We start from the raw sequence: 16,978 nt of genomic DNA, 5'->3' as shown, positions 1-16,978 counted from the left end.
ACTCTGTCAGGCTGCTACTATGACCACTTTCCTGGGAAGCTTCTTCCAATGCCCAACTACCCTCTGGGTGAAGAATTGTGTTATAATATCTGACCTAAACCTCTTCTGACACAACTTCAGCTATTCCATCCTGTCACTGCTCACCAGAGGGAAGAGGTTGGTGCTGGCCCCTCCTCTTCCCCTCATGAGGAAGTTGTAGCCTGCAATGAGGTCCTCCCTCAGTCTTCTCCAGACTGAACAGACCAAGTGACCTCAGCTGCTCCTTATTTGTATTCCCTTCAAGATGCTTCACAATCTTTGTAGCTCTCCTTTGCACACTCTCTAATAGCTTTGTATCTTTGCAATACTGTGTCTCTCAGAACTGCCCCCAGCACTGGAGGTGAGGCTGCCCCAGCTCAGAGCAGAGGGGACAATCCCCTCCCTTGCCTGGCTGGTGATGCTGGGCCTGATGCTCCCCAGGACAGGGCTGGCCCTCCTGGCTGCCAGGGCACTGCTGGCACATGTTCAACTTGCCATCGACCAGGAACCCCAGGTCCCTTTCCACAGCATTGCTCTCCAGCCTCTCGTTCCCCGGTCTGTCCATACATCCAGGGTTGGCCCATCCAGGGTGCAGAATCCAGCACTTTCCATTGTTAAGCTTAGTGGGTGCCCAGTCCCCTAAATTTTCAAGGTTTCTCTGCAGGACCTCCGTCTCTGAGGGAGTCAACAGTTCCTCACAGTTTAGTATCATCAGCAAATTTACTTATTATGCCTTTGAGTTCTGCATCCAAGTTATCTTATTCCTCACTTCAAAATTTCTTCTAAAGCCTGTCAGGTACTATCTGGTTACAGGCATCAAATCACTAGTTCACATTGTTTTTCTCTTCTTTTAGGGAGACTAAGTTTGCTGCTTCTCAGTTATGTTGCATCATTTTCAAGTTCATAGAAAAGTGACAAATACTATCAGACCTAAATTTACATGCTGTATCTTACAATGGTTTCCCAATAGAGATTACCTACTTCTGCTGAATGTGCTAAATTCCTGGAATTTTCATTCCACTCAGTTGTTATTTTTATATCAATGTGATATGGATAATTCCCATTACCTGCCTTTTCTTCTTTTTCACTATTGTCTTACTTGAGGAAAAATTATTTTTTCACTGATATTGAGGAATATATTTAATCACTGTGCCAATGTAATTTCATTATAAATACAACTTTTATTTCAATTTTGCTATTTTTAATAATCCTTCCAGAGTCAACATTACCTTGATTTTTGGTAATACTTGATTTACACTTCCACTTCCTGGCCTTCAAAACTTTTTTTTTTTAATATGTATTTCCTTCCATGCTTTATAAGTTCCTTGTCTATATGTAAGAACCTAGTCCTTGCTGACTGTTCCAGCTAGAGGACAGTTTGCAATGAACTTTTACAGTCATTTGCATTTGCTTGAAAAACAAATCTAAATACATATTTACTTCTTTTTTTTTTTAATGTTATGTTAAATACTATATACTTTTTCTCAGTGGGCAAACAGTCAAAATAAAGCAATACCTTTGAATGTTCTGAGCTGTTTCCATTTCACTTAAAAGGAAACTAATTCGGAGTCTCAGATGTAGCTGTGCAGCAGCTGCCTTTCAGAGGGGCCCTGTGATGTGCTGCTGAAAGGATGTGATTTATTACATTTTTTCATTGCTATACATAGCTATGCACATATTGTAACTGAATAAAAATGCAGTAACAGAATGTACATAGAGTTATTTGAATGTCTATGTGCACGTAAAACTTTGCCTAGTGCACATGCATACATAGGTTTGTAGTTATGTGCATAGTAGTGCATGAATGCCAAAAATTTGACCTTAGATGTCAGAATTGTAACTGTTTCACTTCAGACCTTTCTAATTAAACAGACAGCTGTTGTGGGAGGCTCTACCTGTGTGTTTGCACATCCTCTTCCTTGTGTTTTCAGAGTTGAGGGAGTGTGCAAAGCACCTTGAGGCAGCCCTTCTTCACTCTACTTTCTTCCTGACAGTCTTCCTTCTGCTTTCTCTGTGGTAACCAGTGACAGGACCTGAGGAAAGGGCCTGAAGTTATGTCAGAGGAGGTTTAGGTTAGGAATAGGCTTTGGAAAAAGGTCCTTCAGGCAGAGGGTGGTTGAGCACTGGAACAGGCTCCTAAGGGCAGCGGTCACGGCACCAAACCTAACCAAAGCAAACCAAAGTTCAAGAAGTGTTCAGGACAATGCCCTCAGGCACATGGTGTGACTCTTGGGGATGGTTCTGTGCTGAACTGGGAGTTGGATTCGATGATCCTTGTGCATCCCTTCCAGCTCAGCTTATTCTGTGATAATGACAGGCAAGGGAATTCAGGTTTTGTTATAGTGCATCAGGCATGTGGGATGTGACTTGCCGCTCTTTTCTCCAGAAGATAATCCCAGAGAGATGGTAATTAACAGGGAAGAGGGGAAAGTGCTACGACAACAGTTTTCCTATTTGGAGTATTCACAAAGTATTCACAGTATCATATCCTGAGGTGGTTTTGCCAGCTTCATAAAACAGAAAGGAAAGCATTGACACTTGGACTGGTCTGATGTTCTCCAGCTGTATTTGTGGTCTTTATATGCACTTGCATATGCAGCGACCCCTTCAAGTGCTCGAATGTTTGGCAGAATTAGGGCATGCCCTTTGGAAAGAATGGGATTTTTATCTGTGTTTGGATGTATCTGACAGAAGGCTGCCTATCATGGGCTGTGAGGGCGCAGTATCTGACAGGGCTTTGGGAATTTAGGCACTGAGGTGTGTGGGGCTCCACAGCACGCTGCCTGACAGGCCTCATGGAGGGCTTGGATGCAATCAGTGCACGGAAAGGAAGCCTGTCTGCTGGGAGCACATCCCTGCTGAAGCTCAGCAGGAGCTGAAGGGAAACCATCCACCCAAACCATGTCCCCAGGGAACGGGAAGGCAGGAAGGTTCTCCCAGAGTACATGGCCACCAGTGGGAGGGCTGATTTCCAGATCCCAGCCTTTTCCAGCTGTGGAAGAGGTGAGCAAGAACCCTGCTTCAGGTTTGTTCCAAAGCTCTGTGCTGGAGGCAGAGCAGCAGCACGCTCTGTGCTTCAGCCACTGCTCTCAGTGATGTCTGCGGGGCCACGTGGCCACCATCAGATCAGTGCTTGTGCTGATCACATCTTGGGCAGAGTGTATTAAATTTGTCATTCAAATGTCACTTTCATGCAGGTAGCAGAATGAGGGTTATTTTAGGCAAGTCTGGAGGTACAGTCCTTGGCCATGAGCAAAAATCAAACAGGTGAGCAATAAAGCTTGGCACATTTGTGTGAGCTTGCCACCTGCAGGTCCCACGTTCCCTACTTTGCTAACAAGCCCATTTCTGTCTCTGCAGTTCTGCTGCTGCTCGTCTTCCACAGAGGATGGTTCTACTATAGTGGAGCCAGGGGGGCTTGGCTTATTTCTGGTGTCACCCTGACACCAAGCTAAATTCAATTGCACTGTATACCCCCCCACTCCGAGGGAATTTTGGTTCTTATTTTGATATTCCAAGGACAAATTCCTTGAATAAAGCTTGAGATGGTCACTACCCATTTTGCAGAAGAGGACATCCAGATACTTGCAATGGCATGTTACCATCCCCAGTGTGATGACCCATGAGTAGAGATGCTGTTTCCAGGCGCTGGATAAAGACAGTGGGTGGAGAAACCAAGGGGGCATGTCTGTGGAATGGCTAATGGCAATTAAAAATTGTCTGTATATGGCAGTACCAGTTTTGTTTAAAATCATCTCTGAGTGCAAAGGCCTGAACCAGCAGGAATGGTTAAGCTTAACAGGATGCCAGTAAGAAAAGCAAAATTTACTGCTTTCATAATGGTGCTTTTTTTAGGACCTGTAAATCCTTTTAAAATTGCAGTATGGTCTGTATATGTGTATGAGAAGATCTCAACTACTTAGAAGTGACACAGTTAGATCAATAACTACATGTTCTTTCTGAAGTGTGCTTTACTACTTCTGGAAGTTAAATCTGGTGTGATGTTTTTGCAGATTTGAGCTTTGATCAGTGTGTTATAAAGATGCATACTTACATTATACATTTGCTTTTGCAGCTCCTGGTTGCTAAATCCCCTGTCGCTCCATTCTCCACTTTCTTCTACACCATTGAGAAATCGGGCTTGGTTCTTCAGGGTAAGACCAGAACATTGGTTGTTTTGCCTTTTCAATTAGTACTTTAAGCAGACTGAATGTAGATAACGATAACTATTGTTGTAAATGGTGCTGTTTATACCAAATTAAAACACCACACATTTAGACATTCTGGTTAACAAGGGGAGCAATCTGCTGAATTCGGTTTCTTCTTGGATTACACTAAATTAGTTCTTGCATATTGTCATGGATCTAGAAATAGGCCCTGAAATTATTAACCAGGACTCCCTGTTTCCATCCAAGGTAAAGTGGAATGGTTCAGGAAACAGAGGGTCCTAGGGGGTAGGTTTCTTCAGGAGAAACATACCCATCTATCATTAATAACCTGCTCTAATAAATGGTTCTTCTTTAGCAAATGGCTTGGCATCAGTAAAAATACAGGAATTTAATGTCTGGTTGCTATTTTTGTGATCATTTTAATGCTAATGCCCTGTGGTCTTAAATTATCCTCAGATTCTCTAGGATTTGAAGTGGTATACTGCAAAGCTGGGTATTACTACCATGCTGACAGGGAACTAGGATTCCTCGTGGCTGTGTCCTGAATCATGTACTTACAGACACGGCAAAGAGGGAAGCTCAGCTCTTCCCTTCTTTTCCCATTTATCCCAGCAAGCATCCTTACTTTGTGACAAACATTCATAGACCAGTTTTGTTGAGTTGATGTCTTCTGATATGCAGCCTGGCTCCTTACCACTGCATCAGTTTAACAGACTGAATAAAACTGGTCAGTGCCTGTCACTTCTGTTCGGAGAGTACATCTGATATGCAGCCAGGACACGAAGACAAGTGAGTATAGCTGGTTCTCAGTTTCCAGTGATGGAGAATCACTGATCCCATGAGGCACTGTGAACATTTTAAGAGATGTCAACAGTTCTCCTCCTTCTGATTGCACATTTCTTACGTTCAAACAGGCTGGACCAGACTAATGACATATTTATATTTCCTAGTGACTCAGTATGCTTACGTCTCAGGTGATGCAAAATGTCAGAGAACAAAAGAAATTAAAATGTTTTATGGTGCATTTTTTATTCCATTTGATACATCTACATAATTGTAATGGGAGGGAGGTATCTATACAGTGTTTCCTAAGCCTTTGGATACTATTTTCAGTATATTCTTAGATAGCATTTGGGCATTTGATCTGCTTTATTTGGTACCAGTAATTTTAAAAGTCTACAGGAACTAGAAAACTTTTTAGTTTAAACTGAGGTTACTTGCAAGAGTTGGTCTTGATGTGTTTTGTTTCAGTATAGGGAAGATGATAAGCTACCTTTCTGTCTTGGATATCTTGAGTTACATAGATGTTTCTGGTCATTATTTAAAAAGGCAGACAATTTCCTGCTCTGTCTTCAGGCACTAATGTAGTGAAACTTTGGTAAGAAAGTTTTCCCATTTCAGAAACAGGGAGCATTTGTTCAGAGACAATCTAATTTTTTTTCAGCTCTTTTCTTTGAGCCATGAATATAGCTTTCTCAGGACTGAACCATACCTTTAAAGAACAAATGGGCCTGGTTACACGTAATGATGATGGAGCAGCAGTCTGATAGGAGGATATCACTGCATTAAAAGTGTGACAATTGCTCTTTTCCCTGTACCCATATGTTTCTGGGGTGTATATTTAAAATATCGTTTGCCATTTTTCTACAAACAGATAAAATAGCAGTTTGGATATCTTTAAGTAATTAATGTCTTGATATCAGGCATTTGTGCATTTTGAAAAGCAACTAGAATGTCTTCTCTGTGTGAGCCTTTTATTACTTTCTGGCTACATCATTACGTTTCTATTTTAGATATTTTTATCCAATATTGGTAGCATAGGAAGGGCATGGTTCCCCTGATAATGTGCCCCCAGACTCTTTTACAGAGACTTGTACGCACACATGAACCATCTCACAGATTTGTAAAAGTAAATATTGTGTAGTCTCATCCCACATTTCAGTGATCATTATTTCGGTGGAAAGAGGAAGTGAGAAAATCACCAGGAAACGTCTGGTTTGGATAAGATGCAGAAAGTGGCACCAGGCTGCCTTGTTCAAGAGAGGCTAGAGTTTTTCTGAGTTGTACTTGGTGCATCTTTCCAAAGAGAAGCTGGATGAAGGTAAGATGACGGTAAGGCAGCTAGGCGCGGGCCAGCCAGTGACTGCTTGAGGGACATCCCATAGCGCTAGCAAGTGCAATCTGTCCCACAGCCTGATTGCAAAGGCAACTCTCCCATTCAGGCTTTGTTGTTTCATTCCCTTGGTGTCAGGAGGTGAGCACATTCAGGGTGGCTGATGGGAACAAGTGGATGGATGTGGGAATTGGTGAGAGGCAGCAGCTGGCTGAAGTGCCCAGGATTCTTTCTTTTTACTCAGGGGGTCCCATCCCAGGACCATTAACCAATAGGCCATAAACAAATTGATATCGGAAAATGTGGCTGGAAGCTCCCTGATTAGCGAGGGTGAATGGGGAATGAAAGACAAAGTGAAAGTGTGATTTAACAGTTCCACAAGCAATTTCCATTGCCACCTCTGAGGGATTAGGATGTGTGGAATAGGCTAAAAAAAAAAAAAAAGAGGAGGAGCTCCCCCCTGCTTTGTTCTGTGGGCTGGAGGATAATAAAACGGCAGGAGAGGCAGTGTGGCTAGTTAGGGATTTCACAGACTGCTATTTGATGCAGTTTAAGGAGCCCTTCTGCTATTGTTGCAGTTAAAATGGGAAGCGGAACTGTTCTCCTTTGCAAAAATCTCCAGCGTCCTCAGGAAGAGGGCTGAGAGCAAAAGGCTATTAAGATGGTAATGCTGCCCTATTTGGAGGAGTGTATCAAAATCCTCTTTGTCAATGTAAATTGCTTCTCTGTTTCCCTGGTATCTTTGCATCTCATGGCCTCAGTGCAAGCACAGAAATTTTTGGAGGAGACCCTAGTGAAGACAGAACTGCTTCTCTTTTATTGTCAGAGGAGATCTCCAGGATGCCCAAGGGTCCCTTGGAGAAAACTTCTTTGATTGAAATATTCTGGGATGAAGAGAATCCATTTATGCACTCACTCATTTATTTCCACTTTCAGACTAGAGAAATTAAATGTGATGATTGAAAAGCAAGATTGGACAGTCAGAAATTTAGCAAGAAAAGTCTTCAGCCTCCTCCTTTCATTGCGTCAGATTGCTCAAGAGGGAGTGGACTGCAACCCCAAAAATACCCTCAGTCGCCTTTACATTGCAATGCAATGTCATGTTATGTTCTGCCATACTGTACAGTGTCATTCTTTGATGAACCTGAATTGTGAGTGCAGAATCCAGTCTGACAGCCAGTCTCTATTTTGTTGAGATCTTAGACAAAAAGGCAGAAAAAACTGGATCTAAGCTCTGCAAAATATTGGAAGTTTTACTGTCAACTTGGGTTTCCTGTTCTGAGAACTTGCCATTTCAATATACCAGTTGCAGCAAGTGAAGTCATACCATTAAAAAGGAGACTAAAATTAAAAGAGTTCCAGATCTACTTGATTAAGAGTGCAAGTTGTAAGATTATTTTTCTCATTGGCTATGATATAATTTCTGGTTTGATTGGAAATTGCTAGCTGGTAATTCTGTTCAGGTATAACAGTCAAGAAATTTTGAGCTGCTCTTGCCTAATTTTAGTTTCATTGAAGTTGAATGTAGCATATACTGGGTTAGGCCAGCTGAACTAGAAGATGCTACTTAGCTTTGTGCACACACATGCAAAAAAATACACTGAATGAAACTGATCTGAAGCTGTATTCTGTGAGTGATCACTCAAGTCTGGCTTTAAAAGCAGCAGTGTTCTGGGGTATAAGTACAAGCTAGCAACAAGCCTAGCTGTTACCTACCAACAGTCTCAGCTGAGACTTTGTGGAAGTCTCATTCCATCTTAGTTAAGGAAATGCCTTCTGTTACCAAGAGGATGGTGCTGCAAAAGGGACACGGTGGCTGTTTGCCAGCTGAGGAGTCTGTTTGGACTGAATGCTTAACTAAGTGATTAACATTGTTCTTCACGGAAAAAAATCAGAAACACTGAAAACCTAAGGCAAATTATATTAGTGAGCTAATACTTGCTTTTGAGTAATGATATATTTTCAGTTTCATGGGATTTAAAGATGGAAAGAGTCATCAGTTCATCCAAACTGAGGGCCAGTGTATCATAGATGTTTCCTTCACGCACCTGATAACTTTGTTGCAGTCATTTCTTCTAGAAAAGTAATCACTATTCTTTGTACGCATGAAGAAATGTGAGTTTGCCTTGTCAGCGTTTTCAAGTTTTAGCTACCTTGTTGCAAAACCCTCGTTCAGATTAGAATTTGTCTGCATTCAGCTTTTGGCCGCAGTTCTTGTTATGACCTTCAGTGCTAAAAAAAGCACTGTTGCTGTTAAATGGTTGCCATTTTTCATGAGTGTACTTGGCATTATGATTTATCTTGCTATTTTTTACTCTTCCTTTTTGAAAGAAAGGTACAACTGTCCATAAATTTAACCTCAAAGTTTTGTGTCTCCTGCTGACTGGCTCCCCTCATTACTCAAAGAAAGAACAGAATACCTTGTATTTTGCTAAAGGGAAGAGTTTGGGGGTTGTGCCACAGGACTGGATAATTAGTTGATTAATGCATCCTTTCTACAGCCCTCTTTTCCACTCTGCACAGCCTGTCTGAACACAAACGTGCTCACCTTGCATGTAATGTCCTATAGAGGCAGGTAGCTTGTTATATGTAGAAACGAAAGAATGTGGCACTTGGAAGAGAGTGTCTTAAGTTTCACAGTAGTAAAGGAAAAGATCTAGTAACAGCTAAATCTAGGAAATCTTGGTACATTATGTTTCATTTGTCACTAAGGTAATGAAAGAGCCTCATTTTGATCTCAAAATAGCATAGGGTCTGGGCTTGTAGTGCAGCATTGCAAACTGTCTCCAAAGTGCTATAACTAATTTCTATGGCTGAAGCAAGTGAAAAGTGCCTCATTTTATTTTGTAAAGAAACAAGTAGTGAGGTAGAAAAGGAATTGTGAAAGAAAGGGCAGCATTATTTGTATTGTATTGTGTGGGTTTGAACAGTGAAAGACAATGATTTACTGCATCAAAAGCCTTTATTCAGTTGAAGAACTGTAACTATAAAGTGACCTTTGTCTGGAGCAACATGGATATAATCTGTAAAATGAAGCAGGGTTGTACTTGATGTGTGAATGGGTGGAAGACAGATTAATGGGAATAGAGTTGTGCATTGCTATTGAGATGGTAAAAGATTTGCAGTGCCACTGGTGATTTCCAGCCCTATTGGAGGGATAAAGATGAACTGATCATTGTTAGGATCTCTGTGGGGTGGAACCGTTTTTGCTGTATTCCCCACAGGACACAGAAAGTCCCATGCTATTTCTAACAGGTTTGTAATAATGAGAGCAAAGAAGCACTATCATTTTGTAGGTTAAGTCCATCCTGGGAGTAAGGTGAGAGAAAAAATAAGACTGCCATCATCCCAATGCCAGCAACATCACCCACACAGATATAGCTGACATCAGTGAAAATGTCCTTTTGTTCAGGCAATTCATGGCATTTTGAGGAATGGGTTGCTAAACATGGCCCAGGAATGGTGTTTGCATGGGTGAGGGTGTCCTCATTAGATGGGTTTGTGGGAATTGCTCTACTGCTCTGCAGCAGCACTGCCAAAGCCTTGCTGGAGTAGCCAAACTTCACAGCTGTCAAATGAAGGACAGCAGAGAAACAGAGCAAAGATGCAAAACCAACTAAAAGTGTTAATGAGGAGAAATGGATGGAAAGCATTTTAATGGTGAAGGAAGATTAGAGGCATCTTGGGTTTAGATCCAGTAGAAACCAAATAAACTGTCATATCAATAAAATTAAATGTTTCTCTCTGCAAACATGAGCTTTCACATAATGGCATAGTAGATAGGCAGTAGATTGTTAAAGTTTCAGGCCATACTTTTTCTCGTGAGCTTAACTTGTGGGAGGATATTATGCCAGATAAATCCAGTTTAGCACAATGTTTTGAATTACCTGCTTATTTCTAAAGATGCATGCAAAGATACTGAAGATCCTGCTGTCTTGCACTGAAAGCCAAACATGTCCCTAAATGCTTTACTAGATTGCAACTGAAATGCCAGCATTTAATTTGTCTGAAGTTCTACTAAATGTAATACAAAAAAATCTTTAGTTCAAGCTGTGTGCCAAATCTGTTCTCACTTACACAAGTGCAAATCAAAACTAATTTATTTTAATCCAGTGTTGTTAAAACAATGAGCTGAAGAGTGTCTGTTCCCCTCTTTACAAGGCTGGCATAGGCTTCCTGGGACAAAATTATCTCACTTCAGAAAAATCTTCTCTTTACCAGGCTCTCTGTAATGAATTCCTGATCAAAGTGGGCTGCTCCCCTGGGTTTTCAGCATAGTGTTAAAGCAAATGGCCTTTTTTCCAAAAGGCTTTTAACATAAGGAGTGTAATTGTCTGTTGCTTAGAGGTAGGTAGTGTCTGTGATTTGTGACAATACATTGTTCTGGGAACTGAACATTGTCTTGGAAGACTAAGACTTTACTAGTAATTGCCTGGATTTAATGTAGATGTTACATCTTTCAAGCTACAGATTTGTAAAATAAGGTCAAATGTACCTAAAATGGACAATGTTTTTAAGTGAACACATTCATGAGTAGGAAGCCAAATAAATGTCTTTTTCAACAACATGTTTTTCAGCCAGAGTAAAGTCTCATGCTTTTGTGTGCAGCTTGTGGACATAAAAGACAATTAATTCTCACTGTGATTTTTTCTTTTCTCACGTAGGCACAATTAAGTTTCTTTTGCTATCCTCACAGGTTATGTCTGTGCTGGCTTCACCACTAACATGCTGTGGTAGTGAAGCCATCGCTGATGTAACTTGATCTTTTCAAAATATAGTTAGCAATAGAGGACTGTGATCCAAATTACTTACCCTTGGTAATACATGAAACTTTTCTTTAGCTATAGGAACTTATATATTGCTAAAATCTTATAAAATCCCTTAAGTGTACAGCCTGTTTTCCAAGGAGAAATGCTGGACACTTAATTGTTCCCTCTGCTGAGGAGATTCAAGAGTTACCTACAGTCTAAACTCTGGAAGTCTCCAGAGTGCAATTCAAAGCACACTTGAATAGCACTTTACCTAAACTAGAAAACTTGGTCTGAAGAGAGGCTTACTAGCACAGGAATAACACTTTACAAATAGGGCTTCCACTGCTTTGACCCCAGTGCTGTTTTGTTTTGAAATGTTCTCTATGTTTCGAGAATTAACACACCCCGGACAACCTCGTGTGTCTCTGCATCTGATGTGTTGACTTGCCCTGCCACAGATTTAAATTATCTTCTCATATAATCTTAAATCTATCTTGATAAGATGGAATAGGAATATATAGCATTTTCTTAGAAACAGGCACATGTGATAAACCCTCTCAGCAAACAATGGTTTACTTCAAATGCTTTTTCTCATTACGGTCATTCCCTAAAATTCATAATATTGGGCTATTACTGTGAAGTGTCTGCAATATTCCTTTGAACTTTATCAGTGCTCCTCAGTGTTTATATTGTAATGAAACCAAAACTGATCCTTTGTCATTCAGTTCTGTGAAGACCCCTGAAAAACTGTTGAGATTAAATTTCAGGGCCAGATTGAGTTAAAGAAGCATTCCAGGGATAAGAGAGCCAAGAAGGTTCGTCAGCAGTTTGCTGGAGTGTGGTGTATCAGCCCAGGCTGTCCCTTGGTTTGCCACCTGAATAACCCTGGAGGCTCTGCCTTAGGGCCCAGCACACAGGCAAGGCAGCACAAGCCTGCAGGGGTGAAGAAGAAGCAAAGGCAAATCATGCTACAATTTGCAGTTCAGCAAAATATGTTGTTGAAAAGATTTTACTTTATTGTCCACTGAATCTCATTTTCATTTCAACTTCCTAGTTTTTCAACTACAGAAACATTCTCCCATACAATCCAATGCTCTGTGAAGGTGCACTTCCCAGAAGCAGTAGCTGAGATGTGAGGAGTGACATTTCTAGAAAATGCTGGGGAATATTAGAGTCTGAATAGTCTGAACTGAGTGATGTGTGCTATTGTGGAGACCTCAGCTGAGATATCCCTTACTATTCAGTGAACAGGCTTAGAATAAGCAGGCTGAAATCCAAAGTGAGCACCAAGTGTTGCATTGGTGAAGGTGTTCTGAGTGAATTTAGGGATGGGATGAGATTCTTTCTCAGTAGCATATATAAATATCACATTCCTCCTTCAGACTGCATATGCTTGATGGAGGACTTCAGTCTTGAGACGTGACAGGTGGGAACTGCACCACATCTTTTACTTTCCTTCATGTTATATTTGTGCTGTGAGTGAACTCCCCAAAACAAGGTATTGGGCAGCCAGGCACATACATTGCAGCTGTGAGTCCTAGCTGTGAGCTAGACCATATCCTGTCTGCCGTGGCATTTGCTGAAGTCCGCAGAGGAGCAGAACATCCTGTTTGCTTAGTTTTCTTTTGTCTGCCCCATACCAGCACAGGGAGAATATTACTCTATATCTTTCCTCTCCTGCTCTGAAATTGGATCACAGCACTCCTGATTGTGTTCAATAGCTGGAAATGCTGAGGATATCCGATTGCTGAGGTCTCTTATTTTAAACACCACATGCCAGGAAAAGTATGTGGGATCCCACCAGCTTAGCACTGGAGGGTGCAGGATGCATCAACAGGAAAACCAAACAAAACATGAAGTGAAATTCATTTGAAAAGAGAAGGGACTCATAGACCACCAATCAGCAGTGTTTCAACTCTTTATACCTACACAATAGGCCTTTTATTTTCCTTCAGTTCTTCTCGATATGCAAACTATCTTAAACTGATTTTCAGAGCTGCAGCTGTCACCAAAGGCAGTGGGACCTATAGGTGCTCATTACCTTTGAAAATCAAGCCGATGTATCCTAATGTGGTAGGAAAAGCCAAAACCACTAAATCAGGATGGTTAAAGCATAACTTTGATAATTCTGGCCACCTTCATGTTTGATACAGAGGCAGGGCCTCACACAGAGCACACCAGAGCTCAAAGGTATGTTGTTACTTCTTTGCCTTCCAGCCTTCCTTCACCTACAATTCTGTTGCCTTACTTCATCACTGCAATCTTTCTAGCTGAGTAACACTGGATAGGACTTTATTAGAATTTAGCAGAGGTAACTTTCATTCATCCAGAAAACTTTCTTTTCCTTAAGAAACAGGTTTTGTCCCTCTTTTTCTCTCAAGTGTGTGTTAGACTGAACTAGGGAATGAGTGGTCACACAACTGACCTATAGCCAAGTGGGCCATTTTGGCTAACAATGCAAGGTAGCAGCAGCAAGGATGAGCAGCTACCTGAGTCACAGTTTGATTTTCATTTGGAAGACTTGTTGTGCCCTAGGAAAGGTTCCTAAGTAACGGATAAAAGTCAGAGCAAGCCCTGATTACTCTAGTGTAGAATGAACTAAATTCCACTGTCACACCTGAGCACAAATGGAGTAAAGTGTCCCTCAAACTGGTCCCAGCTGCCTGGGCTCAGGAAGGACACCATTTACTGCTCTAATCACTTAAGGGCACAGGAAAACTTAATACACAAACTGCATTTGCAAACTCAAGGCCTCTTCTGGCAGAAGGGGTAAGAGAGCTGGCCCACTGTGGGCTACAACCAACAATGTGGCATTAATTTGCAGGGAAAGCTCATTTAACTGGCCTTCTGTTACTGCTTGCCTCAGACTGGAAGCTTTATCAGTTCGTTTCGTGTCTTTTTTTCTTTTTCATAATGCCACATATTGTTGGTAAAATTAGGAAACTTGAAAACAGAGGAAGTAGAGGTAATGTTGATCTTGAAACACCAGCGATTGAAAAGACCATTCACAGTTTCCTTTAAAACAAAACCAAGGGGTAAGATAATGCAAACCAGGGCTGGGTGCCCAAGAGAGCATCATAATGAAGCATCCACTGTTATTGTTCAACTCAGTGTTTGTTCTTCATGTGAACAAAAGGAAGGAAGAGCTCTGCTATCAGGCTGGAGAGGAAGGAGTCTTTGTTGCCCTTGGCTACCCTAACTTTAAATGTGAGGAAGCGCAGGGCACTGCAACGTAACCTTTCTGCAGTATTAGATGAGGAAAATTGATAGTTCAGCAGGTCAAGGGCGGACACTGTTTATCTGAAGACTAGGCTTCCCTTTCACGGCAGCCCCAAATCAGGTATGTCAGTGCTAGTATTTATGTAGGTCACGTGAGGTTTTAAAAACCTGGTTTTAAACCCTGGCACTTCTGCTTTGCTGCTTCTCTGCCATTTGATTCTTCCTCTGCATTGTTGCTCGCCATAGGAGCAGTAAGAGATGCCATTTCCTCATTGAATATGACAGGCACCCAGTGTCCTGAGTGTAAAGTTCAGGCATGTTGCTGAATGTATCTGCTAGAGACTGAGTCAGGTTTACTGTACTTTTCTGATCCACCTGTAGATTTGTCTGCTGAAGTGGCAGAATTCCTGCTGCCCCTCTCCCCATCTTTCAAGTTGTGAGGATGACACACTGTCAGATTAGTGATAGTTTACTATGCTCAGAGCCATTGTTTCAGATTTTCAGATGACTCAGGCAATGATTGTGTCATCAGCTAACCTCAGGTTACAATTTAAAGACACCCCTGCAATCATGAAATTCTGCTTTGCTTGCCTGTGTGTTAGTCCTACTCTGGCTTTGTCTAGTCCATGTACTATCTCTGCATTCCAAGAGACATGGGAGAAACAGATTTGCATCCCATTAGAGGCAATGCTGTGGTGTTGGGATGTTTGAAAAATGTAGATGCGTGTTTTGATTCTGATATACGGAGTTCATTCCTTGTATATGTTGCTCTGAAATTTCTGGACAGAAAACAAAAGCAGCCCACAAATACATTTCAGTTTTGTCTCCCATTCAAGCTGCCTCCCTGCATTGATTTCCTGTTAATTCAAGGTTACCATGGTGCATGATGTATAAAATGACACTTGCACACATTTATGTTAGAGTCTGTTTCCATAATCCTGAAATCTTATTGTTCTCACAACAGTATGTTTTGTGAAAGTTCTACGAACATTACTGTAGACAGAGAAAGAACATTAATTAGATAAAATATCCTTGTTTTGTTTAATGCAAGTGATCTGAGGGCATATCACGTCTGATTTGTCAGAGTGAAAGCATTTGGTAAAAATGCAAAGAGAAGGGAGAGAATCCCGTGAAACCACCAAGAGGGTCAAGTATAAGAAATATTCTTTAAATTTTCGAAGTACATCAACTATATACCATTGAAGGCAGGAGGATTAGGACCAGGCTCAAATAGGATATTTGTGTGTAAAACCATATGGATTGGATACAGGAAGAAACAAATACCATATTCATTGTTGGTATTGTGGCTCTGTAAACCCACTAAGTTCAACAGAAAATGGAAAAAAACCTCTGAATATCCTGGAAAATTAAATTAGGAAGTAAAATTAATTCAGACCATTCACCAAAGTAGCCTTCTGAAAACAGGTTGGTCTTTATTTTGCATAATAGATACAAAAGCTCAGTAAAATGCTGAAAATCCAGATGGGCCGGTGAGGGAATGACTCTGCCTGTACTTAGTTTTCTTACATTACTAGCATCTTGAATTGTGGTGATTCTTTGAAGAAAAAAATTCCAATATTAGATTTAGCACATTTTAGTCAAGCCACAGCAAGTATACTCAGTTTACAAATACAAATGTTTTGTGTTTGTTTTGTTTTCCTAATTACTGATCCTAGAAATTATTAGTTTCTTAAAAGCTAAAATGACTTCTTTCCTTCTCACATATCATCATGAGTGGTTTTAATAGAATAAATTGTGTCTTTGCCAGTTTAAACAGTTGTCTTCAGTTAGGCCAGTCATGGTGGCTTATGTATAAAGTTACAGTTTTTGTACTTGGGTGTTAAAATAAATCTGAAGAGGCATGGAAGGAATAGAATTTACTTAGGTTTTTGGTGACCCCTTTGCTGACCAGAACTAGCAAGGCTGCATGAGTAACTGACATTCACTAGTGCAGTTGAAGACAAAAGATGAGCTTCTGAGTACTGTCAGGGAACAATTATCTTCAATAAAATAGGTGCTGGTTTGATGCATCTGTAATTAGAACTGCCTAGCACTGTGAAAAGGGTTTCCTTTCCCTCTTAGGGCTAGAGGCCTTGACAAAATCTCCTTTGGGATAGAACCAGAACATTTATCTGAAAGGTTTCTTGGGTAAAGGACAACCCTGTGACTTTATTTATACAAACTGTTTTTATGACCATCTGTAACTATCTATAATAATTTCAGCTTGCTGAGGATGTAAAAAAACATATAGCAGATACAAGAGGATTGGAAGCCTGCTATCAAAATTGTGCCTCATGGAATTGCTTTTTGTTGCAGCAGTATCTTTGACAGATTAAGCAGTGGTTTTAATTAAGAGTAAGGGTCCCATTATATGAGGGGTGGCAGTGGATAAGACCATGATCTAACTGGAAAGAAGAGGAGAATCACAGACAGCAGAGTTCTGTGTTGCACTGCAGCAGTAAATGTCTTGCAGGTCATTAGTGGAAGGGAGTAGGCTAAGCTTCCCCTTTCCACTGCCTCACCTTTGTACCTGCTTGGAAGGGGAAAGGCTAATAAAATACCATTTTACAACACAAATCAAAAGACAGCACTTTGATACAATGAAATTGGGTGTGATTTCTTCCTTTTCCTTGCATAGAGACTAAATGAACCCTGGACATGAGGAGAGAGGTGCAGTCCTTATGTGCCTCCTCTAATGAGTTTTCTCA

The 16,978-nt window shown here is 41.0% G+C and overlaps 1 protein-coding gene across 3 annotated transcripts in view; it reads left to right on the top strand.

Annotated features, from left to right (window-relative positions):
- Positions 1-16,978, top strand: part of RAD51B (RAD51 paralog B) — a 404,600-nt gene that overhangs the window by 268,848 nt on the left and 118,774 nt on the right. For all 3 annotated transcript variants that reach the window (XM_058847115.1, XM_058847122.1, XM_058847131.1), the window contains exon 10: positions 4,094-4,172. In XM_058847115.1, the coding sequence (XP_058703098.1) occupies positions 4,094-4,172 (79 nt within the window). The remainder of the gene's footprint in view (positions 1-4,093; positions 4,173-16,978) is intronic.

Source organism: Poecile atricapillus, chromosome 1 (genome assembly GCF_030490865.1).
Source record: "Poecile atricapillus isolate bPoeAtr1 chromosome 1, bPoeAtr1.hap1, whole genome shotgun sequence".
NCBI lineage: Eukaryota > Metazoa > Chordata > Aves > Passeriformes > Paridae > Poecile > Poecile atricapillus.
The sequence above is the reverse complement of the archived record's forward strand: the minus strand, read 5'-3'. Positions and strand labels throughout refer to the sequence as shown.